We start from the raw sequence: 22056 nt of genomic DNA, 5'->3' as shown, positions 1-22056 counted from the left end.
GCGTTTCTCCCGGACCTTAGGAGCTCGGGGTAGAATTTGAACCTCGTCATCTATTTAATATGAATAATCTATCAGAAAATTAAATTTCATATAACAGAAGTTTCATAGGCTATTTACTTACCTTGTCCATCGTCAAGTGCAATAAACTCAATCTCCTTTTCGCTCATTTTTTAAAAAATTCAACTCGATTGCATAGAATAGCTTGGGTTTTTACACACAACTCTGTTAAATGTCAATGCAGAAAATGCCTAAGGATTCACATATCCGAAAAATGAAAGCCCTTTTTCTTTTACATAATATTCATAACTTCTTGGCAATATTAGTGGAGAAAATGTTAGTTCCCGGACGATACTTAATATTTGCAACACGTTGCTTATCAAAAAACATTTAGGAATCACAAAAACTTTTATTTATCGTCTCATAAATAGCTAATTTTTTTTTTAATTGAAAACCCTTCGTGTTTAGAATCTCCAGTTCGACAAAACTTTGACATCTTCTATGCGCTTATTCTGCTCTCTAGCGGTGGATAGAGGAAACAAACTTGTTAACGCTAACAGAACTTAACAGAACTTTTGAACGCCATTTTTTTGGGTTTGTGCATAGGTTTTCTGATTCATTAATTAATAAGCCTAATAAATCAGCTAGTTTGTGTGCATAGCACCCTAAGTCAGTTTTATATCATTTAAAATTGTGGCCATAAGTTATTCCACGAGTGGCCACAAGTTCGTAAAAGAGGCCACAAGTTATGAATTTCACATGCTCGGAAAAAATCACATATTTTCCGACGGTTTCCGGATTTTCCTTGTAAATTCATTTGAATATATCGAAAGAAACTACATGAAAGAACCTACAGGTAAAATTTTGCTTCAATTGATTAAAAAGGTCAGCAGCAGCTATAAGCAGATATATTCTTAATGTGGCCATATGTAATGTCTGCACCCTATTAGGCTATCAAGAAAGAATCAAATTGCTCGATATTTCAAGGATTTTTTGAGACCTTTTTGGGAACCGGGCTAAATTAAGATGACCTTACCTTGAGTGCATGCTGTCGACGATTGTTTCCTGATCCAGCTGATGTACCACTCTGTCCACCAGGTGGTCCCCCAACATTTGCAGCTGTATTAATGGCCGACGGTGGCAGTGCTGTCGGTGGAATTGAAATGCCAGGCTGTGATGATGTCGGTGCCAGTGTCTGTCCACCCTGACTAACACCCAATGGTGCCGTGGCATTTGGACGTTGCTGAAGGTACTGTGGCTGTGACACAAAGTAGGGATATGTTGCAAAGCTGGGCGGTTGAATGTGGGTGGCCTGATTGAATTGCACCTGATTGTGCTGCTGATAGATTTGATTTTGGGTCTGACGTGGTTGAGAATTGAAGGCACCTGGTGCCAGGCCAGTTGGAAATTGTGTCATTAGCAAATGCTGTGGTATACCATGTGGTGAGGCAGCAAACATTGGTGATGACATTATTGATGGACCCCTATTGCGATTTGTTGGTGCATTTGATCCATTGTTGCGCGAATAAATTGATGGTGGTTGACCAGTGGCGGCACCTTGACGTGTCTGTTGGGCATAGGCTGACAGTGTTTGCTGTGGTTGGGCCATTTTTTGCATATCAGGCGGTGCTGGTTGACCAGTTTGTGATTGCTGTGGTGCTGCCTGATTCATGGCTCTCTGGATGGGATTCTGAGGTGGTTGCTGGGATGATGGTGGCTGTTGTTGTCCACCCACCGACTGTCCACTGAATGCTGCAGATGTTGCTGGTGCATGGAACCCATCCGCCCCTAAAAAGACACCATTCAAAAGCAAGAAAAACATAAAACATTCCTCTATGTTACTTTTTGAAAGCCACAGAGAGACAGAGATCATCTTTCATTACATTTTTTGGTCCTTCGAGTCATAAATTAAAGTCCAAAGAATTTTACCCTATTAAGGACAGAATGTGTCAAGTCAGTCCGTTGTGGAAGTCGTCGGGAAAGTAACAAATATTCAGGGAAACACATAAACTATCCCCAGAGCTTTCGGCTCCAATCTAGTTCCGTGCAATTCGACGTTCAGAGTCCGTTTAATGGGCCTTGAACATGGTCCAAGTATCCAGTGTAGCTCCTGGTATTTCGCAAACAAGAGCACACCACGTATTCCAACCGCAAATGTGAAAAGAATCGCAGTCTTGCTATCCGAGAACATTTGTATTTTCCTCGTTTATCGACCAAAGAGGTCCTGATCTATTGTGACATATGCACATTTACTTCTTCAAAAGCTAAATTAATATAATAAATAATTGTGGAATTTACGAAAAAAGCAGAATTCATTTCATTTGTTCTCTCTAATTCATTTCTTTTAAATGTAAAGCCCTCTACACATTATTGGGAGCAATTTTCGTCAAAAATCGCATTTTTGACAGAATTTTTACGTTTCTAACTACAGCACTCCAGGCACTTTCCTTCAAAAACGCATTTTTTTTTTAAGGAAAGAAATGTTTTTAGAGTTTATAAGGAGCAATTTTCTCAAATAGGGAAAATCTGCTGTTCATGATTTTTATCTGAGAAAAAATCAATTTCCATTAGTGTATTTCATAGTTAAACTAACAAGGGAAGGTCTCGGACCTTCGGACGAATTTCTTTATGAAACTTTGCATATTACCTAATTTGGGCACGACAAATACGATGGTGATAGTAAGAAACCTTGCAATTTGTTGTGTCACCCGTTACAGGGGGGGTGTTTGGGGGACAAAATTCACATTTTTGGCTGTAGGAGCCAGAGGGTTGAAGATAGCGACTTGGGATCTTCGGGTGACCCCCCCATAAGTTGACCTTGGGAATCTAAATATGACCTTCGTTTTTCCCCCACCCCTCCCCTTTCCCTAAAAAACACGTTTTTTGTAATATCTCGAAAAGTACTCTTCGGATAATTTTAATTGGCTGATATGTTTTAGACCTTGTCCAGACGGATATTTCGTCCATACATGCCAATGACCTTGAAAAATTTCTTCATGGTGTTTTTCAAGGTCAAATGTACTACGCTCAAAAATATCACTTTTTTCGCACAATTTTATTAAAGTATATTTTTTTAAGAACCCTAATCGATTGCTTAATCAATATAAGCCAATTTAAGCCACTTTAATTCCATTGACACGCTTTTGACATTTATATATATTTCAAACCCAAATGTCATTTTAAAAATATTTTATGTCTACCTACACCTAATATTTGATTTTGACTGATTTCCTGAAGTAAGACATCATGGTAATGAAATTTTCATGAAATTTGTGAAATTTATAAAATTTATGAAATTTTATGAAACTTATGAAAATTTACTGCATAATGTTTTAACGACTGCTAAAATTAATAATTTTAAATTTATAACATGGATTATCATTTGTAAATTAAATGAAATGAGCTATATTAGGAGAAAACCAACATCTATTACGACAATAATATATTGAATTTCAAGTATATAAAAAAATCTATATGTAATCATGAACAAAAAATGCTACTTTCTGGAAGGCATAATTTTCAAAACTAAATATTTTAAAGTCATACTAAACAATTTTAAAAACTACGCAGATCCATCACAAAACGATAAAAAGTATATTTAAAACAAGTGTAGTTCAAGTATAAAACGACTAACCCTGTCCTACAAATAGCTCAAGTATAAAATGTTTAAAGAAAACGCTACAAATACGCACAGCTCAATCATAAAACGGTTCACTTTGCGTCTAAAAATACGCACATCTTTATCATAAAACGGTTAGGATCGTTCTTAAAAACTAGCATAGCTTGAAACATAGAACGGTTAAGATTGTGCTTAAAAATACGAACAACTGAATCATAAAATGCTCAAGATTGCGCTCAAAATTACACACAGCTCAATTATAAAACGGTAAATGCGATTAAAATCATTCACAGTTCAATCATAAGACGATAAATGCGCTCAAAATCATGCACAGCTCAATCATCAGCAAATGTGCTCAAAATTACGCACAGCTCAATTATAAAACGGTTAAGATTCCGCTTAAAATCTCGCACAGCTCAATCATAGAACGGTAAATGTGCTTAAAATTACGCAAAGTTCAATTATAAAACGGTAATTGCGCTTAATATTACGAACAGCTGAATCATAAAACGGTAAATGCGCTTAAACTTACGCACAGCTCAATCATTGGTAAATTCGTTTAAAATCACGCACAGCTCAATCATAAAACGGTAAATGCGCTTAAAATTATGCACAGTTTAATTATATGTAAATGTGCTTAAAATCAAGCACAGCGCGAACGTGAAACGGTAAATGCGCTTAAAATTACGCACAGCTAAATTATAAAATAATAAATGCGATTAAAATCATTCACAGCTTAATCATAGAACGGTAAATGCGCTTAAAATCACGCAAAGCTTAATCATGAAACGACAAATGCGCTAAAAGTCACGCACAGTTCAATCATCGGTAAATGCGCCTAAAATTACGGATAGCTCAATCATCGGCAAATGAGCTTAAAATTAGACACAGCTTGATCGTGAAACGGCAAATGCGCTTAAAATCACGCACAGCTCCATCATGAAACGGAAAATGCGCTTAAAATCACGCACAGGTCAATCATAAATCGGTAAATGCGCTTAAAATTACGCACATAAAACGGTAAAAGTGCCTAAAAGTAGGCACAGCTTAACCATGAAACCGCAAATGCGCAAAAGCTCAATAATAAAATGCTAAAGATTACGCTCAAAATCACGCACTGCTGAATCATAAGACTGTTAAGGTTGCGTTCAAAATCACGCACAGATTATTTATTAAACGGTTAAGATTGCGCTTACAATCACACACACATGAATCATGAAACGGTTAAGAATGCGCCTTTTACTGCGCAATCTTAACCGTTTTATGATTGAGCTGCGCGTGATTTTAAGATTTACCGTTTTATGATTGAGCTGTGCGTAATTTTAAGCACATTTATCGTTTTATGATTGAGCTATGCGTAATTTTGAGCACATTTACTGTTTTATTTTTGAGCTGTGCTTGATTTTAAGCGGAATCTTAACCGGATTGAGCTGTGAATGATTTTAACCCTCTAACGGGTAAGACCGCCTCCAGACGGTCATTTTATAAATCGCATTTACTGCGATAATATTACTTATTTGATGTTGAAATATGTACAGTGTCCTCAGTTATAGTCTTACTAACTTATTTTCTGAAGCTGAACTCATTTTCACCTTTCGTTTGCTTACAATCTTCAGTTTTATGTGACAGGTCAGAGAAAAAACAACAAAATGTCGCTCGCGACATTTTGCGTTTTCAAGTGCAAAAAAAATTGTTTTAAATTAATCTAACTGTAGTAAGAGTGTTACTTTCTGAAAGATATGCTATTCTAGTTTGTATATTTCAATTGATAAGTGTGAAAAAACTAGTAGTAAGAGTTTTAGAAGAAAAAAAGGAAGACCGCCTGTGGGCGGTCTTATCCGTTTAAGGGTAAAATTTTCAAAAATTACCAATTTTTTTATTTAATTGTTTTGGTTGTTCCAATAAAATATATTATTATTATGCAATATATTAATCATGGAAAACAATTGAGATTACACGGAGACTGTCCAGAATGAGTAAAATGGTCGATTTCTGCGAATTAAGCGAAATTGATAAAGAAGCAGACTTCAACAGTGATGATGAGTTCCCTAATTCGTCCTTTAGTGCCCAGATTGTGAAATAAAACCAGGAGATGAGCAATGTATTTTAAAGGACCTTCAAATTATACAAGAAGATGACGTTTTCATAGCTGATCTGTGACCTTTCGGTAAAAATCAGTCTTATTGAAACACCTTGAGCTTCATTAACGTCTAACTATAAGAGTTATAAACGTTTTTTTCCTAAAAATTATCATTTCTTAGATAATCATACAACATTCATCCATAAAAAACGTTTAAAATTTATTTATTTTACTATTTGTTCACTATTTTTCAATAAAAATATTTCAGTTTTTTTATGCCTTAAACCGATATGACCGCCTGGAGGCGGTCTTTACCTTTTCTCACCTGGCGCCCAAACGGAAAGAGATAATGAAGAATGGATGGTATTTTTGAGTTCAGTGGACCATTAATTACCCTAGACAAAATTATTTAACTACTTTTTTTGGATATTAAAGAAAACACCGTTAGAGCGTTAAGCGGAATCTTAACCATAATTGAGCGGTGCGTGATTTTGAGTGCATTTACCGTTTTATGATTGAATATTGTGCACGATTTTAAGCGCATTTACCGTTTTATAATTGAGCTATGCGTAATTTTGAGCGCAATCTTGAGCATTTTATGATTCGGTTGTTCGTATTTTTAAGCACAATCTTAACCGTTCTATGTTTCAAGCTATGCTAGTTTTTAAGAACGAACGATATTTTTAGACGCAAAGTGAACCGTTTTATGATTGAGCTGTGCGTATTTGTAGCGTTTTCTTTAAACATTTTATACTTGAGCTATTTGTAGGACAGGGTAAGTCGTTTTATACTTGAACTACACTTGTTTTAAATATACTTTTTATCGTTTTGTGATGGATCTGCGTAGTTTTTAAAAATGTTTAGTATCACTTTAAAATATTTAGTTTTGAAAATTATGCCTTTCAGAAAGTAGCATTTTTTGTTCATGATTACATATAGATTTTTTTATATACTTGAAATTCAATATATTATTGTCGTAATAGATGTTGGTTTTCTCCTAATATAGCTCATTTCATTTAATTTACAAATGATAATCCATGTTATAAATTTAAAATTATTAATTTTAGCAGTCGTTAAAACATTATGCAGTAAATTTTCATAAGTTTCATAAAATTTCATAAATTTCATAAATTTCACAAATTTCATGAAAATTTCATTACCATGATGTCTTACTTCAGGAAATCAGTCAAAATCAAATATTAGGTGTAGGTAGACATAAAATATTTTTTGTAAATGACATTTGGGTTTGAAATATATATAAATGTCAAAAGCGTGTCAATGGAATTAAAGTGGCTTAAATTGGCTTATATTGATTAAGCAATCGATTAGGGTTCTTAAAAAAATATACTTTAATAAAATTGTGCGAAAAAAGTGATATTTTTGAGCGTAGTACATTTGACCTTGAAAAACACCATGAAGAAATTTTTCAAGGTCATTGGCATGTATGGACGAAATATCCGTCTGGACAAGGTCTAAAACATATCAGCCAATTAAAATTATCCGAAGAGTACTTTTCGAGATATTACAAAAAACGTGTTTTTTAGGGAAAGGGGAGGGGTGGGGGAAAAACGAAGGTCATATTTAGATTCCCAAGGTCAACTTATGGGGGGGTCACCCGAAGACCCCAAGTCGCTATCTTCAACCCTCTGGCTCCTACAGCCAAAAATGTGAATTTTGTCCCCCAAACACCCCCCCTGTAACGGGTGACACAACAAATTGCAAGGTTTCTTACTATCACCATCGTATTTGTCGTGCCCAAATTAGGTAATATGCAAAGTTTCATAAAGAAATTCGTCCGAAGGTCCGAGACCTTCCCTTGTAAGAAAACCCCGAAGAAAATCGTTAAATCGGAACGTTTTATTTTTCAAAACAAAATTTTAACTTTCACATGCCCTAAAAAAAATAAAGAATAAGTTTTCATCATTTCTTTTAGTTCAACTAGAAGAGAATTCAATGCTGAAGAGAATAAGCCTTTATTCATTTCATTTGCTCTATAAGTTTTTTTCTTAATCCTTCCCGCAATTTAGACAAAGTTTTAAAAATGAGAAGTGGAGAAAACACGCCTCAAATTTTTGGATGTGCACTAAAGCGCAAGCTATTCTGATCGGCGCTCATTTGCTTTCGAATTTGTTACTTCGAATCTATTTCGAATTAGCTTCTGAAATATTTATGGTACATTCTAAGATAATTTATCTATCGATTTAAATAATAAAAAAATATAAACCACTTTTGATCTTCTAATTTACACTCCTTCTTATGGCCTCTACACACTAGGGAAATTTATGTCCATATTGGAGCAAATTCCCTACGCTTGTGTACGAAAAACTCTTTAATATGGACAGAAATATCTCTAGTGTGTAGAGGCCATTAAGGATGAGTATATTTTCAAGAAATTGAAAAGTAAAAAAAAAAATTTGCCCCCCCCCCGTGAGCAAATTTCGTTACTACGCCCCTGCTTATTGGTATAGTGCATTCGCAATGATAAAATATTTCTGAAACAGCAGTTATAAATCAGTAGGGGAAAGTGACCATGCTTGATACGATCCAAGCTTGATAATAACTATTTTTTTCCTATGTTAATCAATAGTTATGACTCATCGCAATATATTTCAATAGCTGGTGCTAAGCCTCACATTTTCTAAAAAAATTAGGATCCTAGCTCTTTTTTCCTAGTTTCAGGAAGCAAAAATCAAAAATAGGCCCAAAACTGTAATTTCGATACATGATATTTCATAAGTATTTCTTAATTAATGTCGCTGTACAGGAAAACTACTATCATAGGTACATAGAGGGTTCATCAGTACTAATATTTATGTAAAAATATTTTTAATTGGTGGACACTGTTTTTGTGGGTGGTAACAAATTCATAAATTCTACTTGTGTCCATCCTATATTTTAAGAAGGGTCCATGAATGATAATTTTAATGTGGCAACTATATCATTAGATGTGATTATTTCATAATTACACATATTGCAATCCGTCAATTTTATCGACAATTGACATAATCGTCAACCCTGTTGCCTGAATTTTAAGGTTGCAGAATGACATTTTCTTGGACTCAAAGTGAAAAAATGGTTTTCGCTCGCGCCCTAATGTCATAAAAACATGGCTTAGAAAAATTACATAAAAGTGATTTTAAAACTAATAACCAGTCGTACAAATGATTTAAGCAGATAGATTAGAGTTCCGTCTAAATATTGATGTGCAATTTTTTGTATCCGGTGAATTTTTTGCAGTGAAAATGGGCCTCCGAATTGTCGAATCAATTATTATACAGGAACTATTTGAAGTTGGATTACGAACCCAATAAGTGAGACATTTTTTTGTCATAGTGCAAGAATCGCTTCGGTTTGTGTGTTAATCAGAAAATAATCACAAACCTTGGACATCATTTTACAGTATCAAGCATGGTCACTTTCCCCTAGTGATCGCAGCACCGTGTACCCGGTTCCTGAATACCCGGGTACCCGCCAAGTTTTTTCACGGGTTTTATGAACCGGTTCCTAGCCATGGAACCGGTTCTAGAACCGTCTTTTTTTTGAATAATTAAACTGAATTTTACATCAAATCTTGAATCCTCTAGCCACCAGTCACAACACTTTTCGTTCACAGGAAAACTTATGAGTTAAAAAATTTAAGAAATGTGGTTTTTAATGTACGGTAAAGTATCCTCGAGTCAACTGCCTCTCAACTCGACCACCCTGGGTGACCTTAAGTCGATCGGTGGAAATATTTATTCAATTTATTAATTTTTGCAATAATATTTAGCGAGTGGTTTAACATTATTGAGTCAATTATTTCATAAATAATACAAATCAGTTGAAAATTTGTAAAAATTGACAATAAAAGACTGAAAAAATAATAAAAATGCGAAGCGTGAAAGAAATTTCTTAAATAAAAATTCTCAATTTTCCAGTAAATTTTGGCATGCTTCTTGATATCCTTGATTTCTTTTTCTTAAGGAATTATTTTAATTTATTACCCTTAAAAATTACTAGTAAATTTAAATGTTTAGTCTAATCGCTAGTCAAGGACTCTATCTATGTTACTGTGCATCAATTTTAGTTCTATGATTAAGTTAAATATTAATTTTGAGTCTTAAAATTGAAAATATTTTTAAAATACGATGTTCCACTATTCGACCGGTCGACGAATCATATTAAGTGAAGTTTTTTTTCACTGAAATATTATTCTATTTTGCAACAATTCCTAAAAGTGTGTTTTCCTATTTTATTTCAATGAATTCTTAATTTTAAGTGTTATCCGTGAGGTATACAAAAAGCCTAAGTTAAATTAATCACTTTATGATTGAGCTGTGCGTAATTTTAAGCGCAAGTTTAACCGTTTTATGATTGAGCTGTGCGTGTTTTCAGCACGTTGCAATAAAATGTTGCTAAAAAAAAAAATAAATTTCACTATTCGTCTCGTTTTCTGCGTTGCAAAATCAATGCAGAATTTTCTAATCATCTTTCCAAAACAAAATTTAAATATGCATAAAAGTATGCATTTCAGAAACTCTGTTGCTAATTCTTGTTATAGTAGTAAAATAAATTTTTTAAAAAAAATGCTTAAAAGAGAATGTAAAAAACTTTATAAAAAAAATATTTTTTAACCTTAGATATCTCGCAGAAACAATTTAAAATTATTTATAACTCAAAAAACGATATTTTATTCTGTTTCTTGGAAAAAGTCTAAAAAAAAAAAAACGTGAGGCAAGACGATCTTTGGTTAAATTGAAGAGAAAAAAAAATTGAAGAATAATATTCAGACTAAGGATTTCTCACTGGGAGCCTGTAAAAAATAAATAACCATTTTTTTTTTTAAATTTTTTACCCCGTTCTGCCCAAATTCTCAACATTTTCATAAAGAGATGGGAAAGAAGCACGAAAAGTGCCAGTCTAGAACAATTCTGGGGATAGTCACTATGTGGATCAATTCAGGAATGTTGTCTTATGTTCAGAAACTCTAAAATTGCTTTTTGTTTAAAATTCCAAATGATGGCATGCGGCCGAGAGAAGGCCCGAAGCCCTAAAACACCCATTTTTAGTGCAGTTAAAAATATATTTAAAATTTGATATGTGGAACCGGTTCCTACCCAGGTACCCGGGTAAGAACTTCAGTGGAACCGGGTACCCGTCAATTTCAAATTACCCGGGTATTTGCGATAACTATAAATCAGTACAATAAAATATTTATCAGTGATTTAAATTTGGCCACATTGTGTACAATGTAATGGAGAGATTAAGAGTTAAGAGTAAATGAGCAGATAAACCAAGAACCCAAGAAAAGCTATAAAAGTAAATATAGTGATCAAATATATGCTGCAGCGTAATATTTCATAAATATTGTTATAGCATAAAAAGAACATAAATTTTCTGCGGTATAATGTTAATTTTTTTTTGTATGTAATTTCTAGATAACGATACTTTTAGCATCCTAAGATCTTCAGAGATCCTTTCTCTTTTTCTTCAGAAGAATTTTTCATATATGGGAGTCGTGTCCTTACAAACAATCCTTTTCATGAATTTGAAGGATATTCAGCGATTTAAATGGAAAAACTAGAAAATCCCAGGGAAAAAAGAAATAGGGATATAGTTTTTTTTTCTAGGAAAATCTTCCTTGAATCCCCCTCCACAGAATGTCCTTTGACATTAACACCATACCCGGCTGACACCAGCTGCTAAGTTTCTCAGCATGCTGATACACTGAGCACATGATCAGCAATACTTTCAGCTAGAAATATTGCTATTGTGAGCTCATTTACATGTGCTGATAATGGAGCTAAACTCAGCAACTTTCTCAACACATATTCTAGCGCAAGACACTAGCGGTCGTGGCGTCTGTTTCAGAAAACAGAAACCGGTGTCAAACGTCAAAAAAGAGTGGAAGGAAAATTGTCTCAAGTGCACAGAAAGTGTTTCCTTTTCAGGAAAAACCGGCAATATAGGTAAGTTCACTTCATATTACATACAGTTTGTTTGAAGGATTGGGAAAATAGAACTTCTTCTGGTCATGGGAGAATAGTTTCTTTATTCAAGAAGAGTTCTCCATATCAGTAAAATTTTAGATCTTTTCCACTAGAATTTTCCGTCCGGGAGTGAAGATTTGTGGAAAATGAGAAACTTTATAGCTGAGAGATCAGTTTAAGATTAGATGTTAGAAAATCCCTGGCGAAAAAAAACCCTTTTCAGTACAATTTTGAACCTTTTCCACTAGAATTTTCTATCATGGAGTGAATACATTGTAGTAGTATATTTTTTGCTTATATTTTCAGAACGATATCTAAGTCAAGCGAAACTTATCGTATTACAGCCGAACGCATGTTTCCCATCTTCTGAATACATTTATTCGAGATACTGAGGAGAAAGTAGAATCTCTTCCTCCCAACGATCCCAAAACATCACACCCGCTAGAAGAGCCTACGACATCTTTTCCACCAGAAAATCAAGCAACATCATTTCCCCCCGTAGAAGATCCATAATCTGACGATGCCCCACTTGTTTCCGATTATGCATGTGCCGCTTCTGAAGATTCTCCTGGCGAACAATCCACCTTGACTGCAGAAAATTTAAAGCATAGCATTTTTGGGCCTTTTTTTAGAAGAAAATAACATCAAACCTGACCCTACAAAGGTTCATAGCCGATGACTTGGTGATGAAACTCAAGTTTGATCGCGCTCCAGAAACCCAAAAGCAATACTGAAAGCATCAAGGACATCAAGGATTACAATTTCTATAAAGTATGGAAAGGCATGTATCAACAATAATTTTCTTTTACGATAACCTATGAAATGAGACTTTTTTCTCTAATATTTAAATGGAGCTAAGGCTTATCATAATGTAATTTGGCTGCACAATTAGTTTGCAGAACTAAATTACTTTATAGATAAAGGAGAATGGTCAAAAGTATATGGGCGCTGGTCCCGGAATCGCCACAAACGAGAGTATGTGCATTTTGTAGGTACTGATATAAGATTGAAAAATTGCCGGGACCCAGGACGATAAACGCTGGGAGTCCTTGTAAAAAAGCGTTTATCCTTCCGAAATATCGCTGTTTTGACAACGAATTACTCAAGAACGACTAAAGCGATCTTTATGAGATTCGATATAGGGTCAGTGTATTACTTAAACTTTTTATCCATGCATACCACCCCCTCCCCCTCCCTCCATTCTTGTAGCCCCCATACAAAATGAGAGCATTTTACTTTATAACTCCTTTCTGAGAAGAGCTACAAAGCTGAAATATGGCATGCGAACAAGGATTAAAGAAAACTTTTTATCCATACATATCGAACTCTTCGTCCATCATCCCTTATGGTTGCGCCCATACAAAATGAGAACATTTTACCTTATAACTCCTTTCTGGGAGAAGGTAGAAAGCTGAAATTCGACATGGGAACAAAGCTTAGGGAAGACTCTTTAACTAGCATACCACACCAACACCCACCTGTCTGATAGTCCCAATATAGAAAGAATTCCTTCGCACAAATTGTTATTAATCCACTGAATTGTATATTAGTACAACTTCTGTAGACAATAAATTGAGAAGCAACTCCAAAACCTTGATTACAATATCAAAAAAATCACCACTAATGCCAATTAGATTATACAATGAGGATATGTTTCTTTCTTTCACGTACCAACAGATTTTAATGAGGTGAAAAATGAAATATAAAAAATCTAGAAAATGATTGTTAACTTTATTACTTATTCAATTTTTTCATTCAATCAAGCTCGATAAAAAAATTTTTCGTGAAGATTGAAAATACCTCTTCTCAGAAAGGAGTTATAAAGTAAAATACTCTCATTTTGTATGGGGGCTATCAGAATGGAGAGTGGGGGGAGGGGGTGGTATGCATGGATAAAAAGTTTAAGTAATACACTGACCCTATACTGAATTTGATCAAGATCGCTTTAGCAGTTCTTGCGTAATTTCTTGTCAAAATAGTGATTTATCGGAAGGATAGAGGCCTTTTTACAAGGACTCCCAACGGTTTTCGTCCTGGGTCCCGAGATTTTTCTTTAATCTTATACCAGTATCTGCAAAATGCGCCTACTCTCATCTCTGGATAAAGATGAACCGGTGCCCATATATACATTTGACCATTCTTCCTTCTAAGAAATAGTTTTTATGCTCTAGAACTGTTCCTCCATGGTTTAGAACATTGGTCCCAGAACAAAAGTTGTTACCTATACCAATATCTATCCATTGACATAGGTCCCGTTCGTGGCGATTGCGGGACCGGATTTGACCATTCTCCTTTCTATTTAAAAATAGGAGAAAAAAGCCCAATTTCAAAGGTACCCCTTTTCAAAGGTGCCCCACTTTCCCCTATACTAAAAAGGAAATTTTATTTTTAATTGATTTTTTTTGTTTGTTCTACATTTTCAGAAGCATCAACAGCTTCTAAAATTGTTTTTGCCAACTCAATTAAGCGCAAAATTCGTGCAGCAAAATCTCGAAAGTACTCTGCGAAATATCAGGCAAGTAAGTTGCAGAAAAAGACAGGATCAAAACAGCAGAAGAAGAAGCAGTCATCATCTGGAACATCATCCAGTTCTGATTCTGAGAACAATTAACTGTCTTTTTATTGATTCTCCGCAACCCTAAAAGCCATCTTTTGTAAGACTTTAATAATAATAATGAAAGAACTATGTCTTTATATTGCTCTGGATTGGCAAATTTTTTTTATATTTCCAGAAAATTCGTGAATTGCATGCCATCCATTATTTTTTTTTTAAATTTTGTATTGTTTTTATAAGAGTTGAGAGGAATAAAATATTCTAAATTCAAATAATTTTTTATTCTGAAAATTCCTAAAAAAAATACTGAGAATATCTGCTGAGTGTGAGCTAAAATCTCAGCATCTAGTTCGGGTGACCGACCACCATGAACGCTGACCCGTAACATTTTCATATATTTCCTCAGCACTAATTTCATACAACCGTGCTGAGATTATAGCTCAGCTTAGCTGAGTTAGCTGAACTCAGCTAACGGTGTCAGCCGGGTAGTTAGCTTTAGTACCTGTACTAAAGCTTTTTAGTACAGGTGATTCTACCGTTCATTGAGGACCAATAATAGGGATGTTAATGGCTCTCTCTGTTTTTTTTTTTTCTTGGCTCTCAAATAACTTAATTGACCACTTAATTGAGTCCTTAATTTGGGGGCTCGAAGAGATATCATTTGGACTATCAATAACTGACGAAGGACCATTTTTTTTTGTATTTGACTTTTAAGGCCTCTACACATTGGGAGAAATTTTTGACAAAAATAGCTTTTTTTGAAGGAAATTCCCTGCAGCGTTGTAGGGGGAAACGTCAAATTTCTGTCATTAAAACGCACTTTTTGACGAAAATTGCTCCCAATTTGTAGACGCCTTTACGTGCTTATAAACATTTTAAGGTTAGTTACTTTGATGAATGATGCGAAAGTGACCAGATGGTGATACTTGTGAATTTATCACATGGTAATCGTGACTTTTAGCACCACCTCCACCTCCCCCTCCTCCTCCTCCTCCTCCTACACCGCCCTTTGGCTCTGCCACCAAATTCAGTGGCATTTGTGGATTTATTGGTACTTGCTGCCCATGATGATGGTGTCCAGATCCCCCTGAATAGTTATTGACATATCGCGACAACATACCAAACCACAATACTTTGCAAAAAAAACTGGAAAATCACTTCACTTCTCTCTTCCTTTTTAGCCCCTCCCACAGAGGTTCTTCTTCTTTTTCTTCTTGTTCCTGTCGCCCCCTTTTTTTCTGTGTACCTTTTGCTGTGGCTCAGGAATTCGCCTTTTTTTTTGTTCCGTCAATGCTGCGGGGGCTGAGGAAAAGAGAGGCGCCAGGTGTTCCCCCCCAAAAAAAAAAAAAAAACAACCCCGGACAAAATTTTCTCTCAATTGACCATCCAAATAACCCCAAAAAGCTACCACTTTCGTGTCCTTTGCACTTTTCTTCCTTTTTTCCCTTCAGAAAATCACTGTCTCTCTCTCTGTGGACTTTTCCTATTTTCCTTTTAAACGTTGCCCTTTTAGCACACAAACACACAAATTAACAAAAAAAAAGAAAAATTAGAAGAATAAATCACTAAACACTAAAAAATTTCTCATTTAAAAATGTTTTAAGTTTTTGTCCACTTCTCTATCCTTCTTAAAACTGTCTTTTTTTTCTCTTAAAAACGAAAAAATCTTGTGGTTATTTTTTGTGTTAAGAAATGGAGAATAGAAAATTTTTGCAGCAAAACTTTATTTTCCTTCTCCACAAATTTTCTCTTTTTTCTCCCTCTCTATCTCTCTCTCTCTCTCTCACTCAGCAACCCCTTTTTTTCGTACCACCAATATCTTGCCCTTGTTGACACACGAGAGAAAGGAAAAACCAAATTGTCGCGCAAACGCATTTCCAACCCCTTTTTCTCGATGGGAAAATTCGCCCCATCCCCTTTTTTTTTTACTTTTTCTTCTGGCAAATGGAATAGAGCGCCTGACAATTAGGCAATTACAGAGGGCGCTGGCTGGGTGCTGTCATAGAAACAGGGGAAAAACCTTTCAACAGTTCAAAGAGTGGCACAAGCGCCTAAATGTCAGCAACAGAAAATGCTAATTAATCTACTTTTTGGCGCGCTCTTGAGTCAGTTTTGTGTCAAATACAAGCCCGGTTGACCATACGCATATTGCAATGTGGTGAAAATGAAAGGTATTCATACTGAGGAGGATCCTTTCAACCAAGATGAATGAAAACAAATAACAAAGTAATAAGGTGGGCCACATGGTGTAATGACTTAAGAAGGTGTGCTCACTACATAAATAGAGAGTGACACCACGATATCTTTTGTCTCTGTCTTCTGGTATTTGAATTCTGATTCCAACGACATTTTGCTGTCAATTTGAGTGGTATGAATCGAAACATTTTTGGCGGCCGCAAAGCCAAGTTGCGACGGCTTTTTTAAAGAAAATGATTTTCAAGGCATTGTAATTAAATTCTGTTATATTTCAACGTATTATCATACAATTTCTCTTCGGCATTGCAGAAACGACCAGTAGGGTAAATTGGTACAAGTTGGACAATGGCAAAAGTTGGAAAATTTCGCTGGTACAAGTTGGGCGGGCAATTTTTTCTTGATAAATACAGTACTAAATTTAAATTTGTAAATTTTTCTATGTTATAGTTTAATTATTTGGTTCCTTGTGCTGCAAATAAAGTGAAAATCCATTCATATGAATAAGATTTAACGTATAAAATTCTCACCTCAATTGACAGTGTAACTTTTCACCGTCGAAAAAATACATCGATCGGCCATTTTTTCCTAATAAAAACACAAGAAGAGTGACTTTGGTTTTTCGGTTCTGTTGACATTTCTCAATATTTCTGGCAAATTTTAGTGGAATAAAGTGTTTAATCTCGATAGTTAACGGTACGTAATGGTTTTATTTGATATAATTACTAACTGTATGAAGAAAAAGTGCTTATTTGAAGCGTGAGCAAAAGTGACAAGTTGGACATCCGGAGATACGATTGTATTGCAGGGGTTTTCTTTTTATTTCAGATGGGTAAAAAGGCAAATAAATTGAAAAAGTACAAATCCTATACTCAAGACTAAGTGAACAAAGCACTGGAAGCTTTTCGTCAAGGAAAGTCACTAAGTCAGGTGTCAGTATTATTTGGGGTGCCAAGAACAACACTTTTTAATAAGCTGACCGGGAAATGTCCGGAAGAATGCTCTGGGGGAAGGCCTCCTACGCTGCCAAAAGATATAGAAGATGAGCTCGTTGAATGGATTTTAGGATGCAGTGACAAGTGGCATCCTATAACAAAAGATCAAGTCCTCAACACTGTGCAAATTATTTGTAAGAAGTTCAAGATTGTCAACGAGTTCACCGATGGAAGGCCAGGATACTCTTGGTTCAAGAGCTTTTTGAACAGATACCCAGAATTGAGACTTCGTACACCAGAAGCATACACAACCCAAAGAGCTGGTATTACCACTGAGGACATCACTGAGTAGTTTGAGAAAACTCATGAATATTTAAAATCCAAAGATCTTCTGGAACTTCCTCCTGATCGCGTCTTTAATCTAGACGAAACGGGTGTAATGCTTTCGCCCAAAGGTGGACAGGTATCTATTATTATTCTATGGAGTTTTTAAATTCATGTTTGAAGTTCTTTGTGACAATTCGTATGATTAAAGAAAACTAAAAGAAGAGGCTATACAAGAAAAAAAAAAGAATTAGACTTCAGAAACAGGAAGAAAGGCTCAAAATAAAAGAAGAAAAGGAGCAAAGCAAGAAAATTAAAATATCCTAGAAAAATATTTAATAAATAATATATATCTAAGCCTTAATGTTTTTTACTTTTTAATTATACACTTTACCCTAGTTGTATAATTGATTCAGTTTGTATGGCATTCAGTAAAAAATCTTGAAACTTGCACAACCTTCCCCTACGCATTGTCCAAAATCCCACGTCCAACTTGTACCCACCCTGTCCAAATTATATTGTTTTGCACTCACGTATTTTTCTTGTATTTAAGAACTTTTCAAACTGTTTCTCAAGAATTTCCATGAAACGGTAATATTCTAGAAGAATCAAGGAGCAAATTTATGTATGTCATCAGGGAAAAATGTATTTATAATGTCTTTAATCTTGTATCAAAGTTCGAGCCTCTGGAAATTGTTCCAATTTATGCAACTTACCCTAGTAAATAAAATTCTGCTTAGCAAAAAATTTGAACTGGTCAGAAAAAAAAATAAAAATGGTGAAATAATATAATAAAAATTTGATTATTTAGGATACTTATTAGAAAAAGATTTTTTAACTGCTCGAACTCCAAGAGAGAGCAGTTTTAACAATCGAGTTTTGTTTCAACTTCTTTCCATCCTGGCTGCCAAACGGTAAAAGATATTGACTTCTGGTCTTCGGTGACCCTCCCCCCCCCCATCACAAGTCAACATTCTCTATCAAACTAACTTACCCAAATAACCCCTTACCTCTCCAAAAATATGTTTTTTGACTTTGCAAAAAATTGGCTCTGGCGATTTCGTTCATTTTTGGATATGTTTTGGGGGTAGTCTAACCGAACATTTTATCCTTAGACACAAATCACCGGAAAATTCGCCATCTTGAATTATTCAAAGTCAATTTTCATCTGATTTGGTCACTTAATGAATTAAATATTTAATGGCTTTTTGAGCGCGTAGATGAAAAACTTTGACCAAGACATAAAGTCAGACGTAGTAGGCTTTAGATTTTGTTTTCTTTCTTCGGTGTCTCTTCAAGAGAATTTAATCAGCTTTCCTTTGGTGAAATTTCTGTTATAAAATATTAATTTTTGACAGTGTAATTACAAAAACATGGAGAGCATGCGAATATTAAAAGTTGACAAATATATCAAATATCCAAATTCGAGTTATGCTGAGATCGTAAAATTGATCCAGCAGTGTGGCACTCTACCACCCGGAAGACAAATTCGGTTCAAGAATCTGAAGACATTTACTCAGAATAATGCGGCTGAAAGCCTGGGATTCAAATCAAGAGAATGGAACAGAAAGTCCTAGTGCTTTACGAGAAGCAACTCAATCTTTCCGTGCGGAATGTTAGCAAAAAGATGGGAACATCTTTTAACTTGCTCCATAAGATCAAAAAGAGGACTGGTTTGTTAACTTACAAAGATCAGGCTGCTTCCCATCGGATCGACAGCCAGCGTAGAAGTTTTAAAATGAGTTTGCGGAAACTTAACGATCATCTCTTCAAATTCAAGTCAGTTCCCGACACACTACAAACGAAGCTTAACATTTACTGGCACTAACAAAATATAACTTTTGCGGCTTTTTCTTATTTTAGACAGTTCTACTAAAATGCATTAATACTGCTCTGAAAATGAAATTATTTGTACGTTTACTTCAGAATTCACACAACAACAAGAATTATTCACTAGAATCGCATAATTTACTTAAGTCGCGAGATAGCTTCCATCTCACAAATAATTTTAATTAACAATAATTATTGCACGTGAACTGAGATATTTATAAAATTACAAATAATTTTATTTTAAATAGAGTACATGTTCACTTCAACAAAAATATCTGCATAAAAACTTTAAAAAAAGCCGCGTTTTGTGGATACCAGTGAATGCTAAGCCTAATTTGTAGTGTATCAGGAAGGTTGGGATATGGTTCGGCTATGAACAAGGTCAGTCGTCTCAAGACTTTAGTCGTAAGTGTGTCTAGGGCATAAAAATTTGTCTATATTGTAACAAATACTGTAACATTTTTAATATAAGTCTCAAGTTTAAAGTTCAACTAAATATAAAAAATGTAGCAACATTAAGAAGTAAATAAAATAGGTGATATCGCTGTGGGACGGGGGGCATTAAGATCCACTTTTTATCATCCGAATTATTAAATTTGTTTAAAACTGTAACCTATTACTAATTATATGAATTTTCGAATTATAAAATACAAAATTGTGGCTGCAAAATAAAACATGGAATTGTTTTTTGACATATATTATCAAACTCTCCTTCTTGAGAACACATTTTGCAAATTTTGCGTCTATATACAGGGAAAATTAAATCATTATATCATTATAATGAAGAGAATTTGTATTCTTATGACATAAAATAAACATTATTATCTATCTATCTATCTAAGCAGAATAAGCGAGAATATTCGGTATATCTTCTTTCGAAAACAATAAAAGTTTCTTGTGTGAAAATATATTTATATATGCCAATCGTGATATATTTGGAGTTAAATACGCAATTAAAGCATATAAAATCATTTTTGAAGTAAAATTTAACAAAAAAATATGGAAATATTTCATAATTTTTAGCCAGCCGACAAAAATATAATTTTGAGAGCCGCCGCAGAAAGGTTTGAGACTCACACCTCCAAAGTGTCAAATTTGCTGAATTTCTTTGTTTTCATTTTATTTTCTGATAGAATGAAGTGATTTTGGAGTTTTATGTTGCAAATTATGTTTTAAAAAGGTGTTTAAAATGTTTTAGAACCTTCTTTTATCGTAAATGTGTAAATAAATGGTGAGCAATATATTTTCTAAAAAAAATCTCGGTGAAATTCTTGAAGATTTTAGTGGAAAAAGCGTGAAAATTCTGTTCACTGAGGATTATCCGTACGCCTAAATTTTAAACCGTGTCAAGATTAGGATTTTACCCCTGTTTTAACCTTGAATTAACTTTAAGTGTTTTAATCTCTCAAGGGTTGATTTTCATCCTTGCCACGGTTAGTATTGGTGCAAAGTGTGCGCATCCAAAGTTAAAGTGCGGCGTTTTCTGTATTTTTAACGGGATTTTCACGAAATTTTAAAAATTATTGTTTTCTTATCTTTATCTTTATTTTCTAAAAAAAAATCGATAAAATTTCTCGTGATTTTAGTGAAAAAACTGTGAAATGCTGTTCACCACAAGATATTCTAAAGACTTTTGAATTTTAAACTGTGTCAAGATTACGTTTTAACTTCTTTTTTTATTCTCGAGTTAACCGTTTTATACGTTTTCTATTTTCCACGGGATTTAGCCCCATTTATTGCTAATGAATAAACAACTATCTATCTATCTATCTATCTATCTATCTATCTACATGTCTAAACGGTTAAGATAAATTTTGTAATTTTAGTTTATGTTACCATTTTTTCTTAGATGTCGGAACTCCAGATTTGCAGAAGTTCGAACGAGAGGATCATACTGAAACATGGAAATTCTACCTAAAATTTCAAAAGGAGAGAGCAGAAGCACGCCAGGGAGCTGTGGAAAGTGCGAAATAAAATAATTGTCACCGTCCTAACCTTACACATTTTTTGAAGTGGTGCAGGCTGAAGCAGGTTTGATTAATTTCAGGAATTACGTAGGTTTCAGAAACCAAAAAAATGCCCTCTTTAATTTTTTTTTTTAAATATAATAAAGAATATTTCTTCAAATCCAACTCTGAAACATAAAAGTACAACATTAGAACAGTATTTTCTAAAATTTTCATTTACAAATTTTAAGAGGCTGATCTTTTAAAATGATTTTCGGAGACATAACTCACATAATTATTCTCTGAAATCAGAAACTAAATATTTGCTATTAGCAGTTGAGTAAAAGTTATATTTCAACGAAAGTTTAAAAACATGAAATTTGTTTTCAATAGCATTTTTTACAAGAAAAAAATGGCGTATTTTACACTACATTTCGCCATACAAAATAAGGTATGATCAAGGAAAAAAAAAAACAAGTCCTTGTTTAAGTTTTAAACAATCAACTCTAGAAGTATGCAAATTTTCGATGAAATTGATGCATTAGTTTCAAGATTAGTTTTCGAAAAATTTAGCATATAAATCTCACAAATTGAGATTTTAAAAAGAGC

The 22056-nt window shown here is 34.3% G+C and overlaps 1 protein-coding gene across 4 annotated transcripts in view; it reads right to left on the bottom strand.

The window, feature by feature from the left end:
* The window catches only part of LOC129808814 (eukaryotic translation initiation factor 4 gamma 3-like), an 81305-nt gene that overhangs the window by 41854 nt on the left and 17395 nt on the right, over positions 1-22056 (bottom strand). For 3 of the 4 annotated variants that reach the window (XM_055858715.1, XM_055858716.1, XM_055858714.1), the window contains one exon: positions 1034-1785. In XM_055858715.1, coding sequence (XP_055714690.1) covers positions 1034-1785 — 752 coding nt within the window. Of the gene's footprint in view, positions 1-1033; positions 1786-15108; positions 18064-22056 lie in introns of those variants that run through there. The other variant, XM_055858713.1, reaches the window with a different exon arrangement.

This window comes from Phlebotomus papatasi, chromosome 5 (genome assembly GCF_024763615.1).
Source record: "Phlebotomus papatasi isolate M1 chromosome 5, Ppap_2.1, whole genome shotgun sequence".
NCBI classification, from domain to species: Eukaryota; Metazoa; Arthropoda; class Insecta; order Diptera; family Psychodidae; genus Phlebotomus; species Phlebotomus papatasi.
Note: the sequence above shows the minus strand (reverse complement) of the source record. Positions and strands in the feature narration are given on the sequence as shown.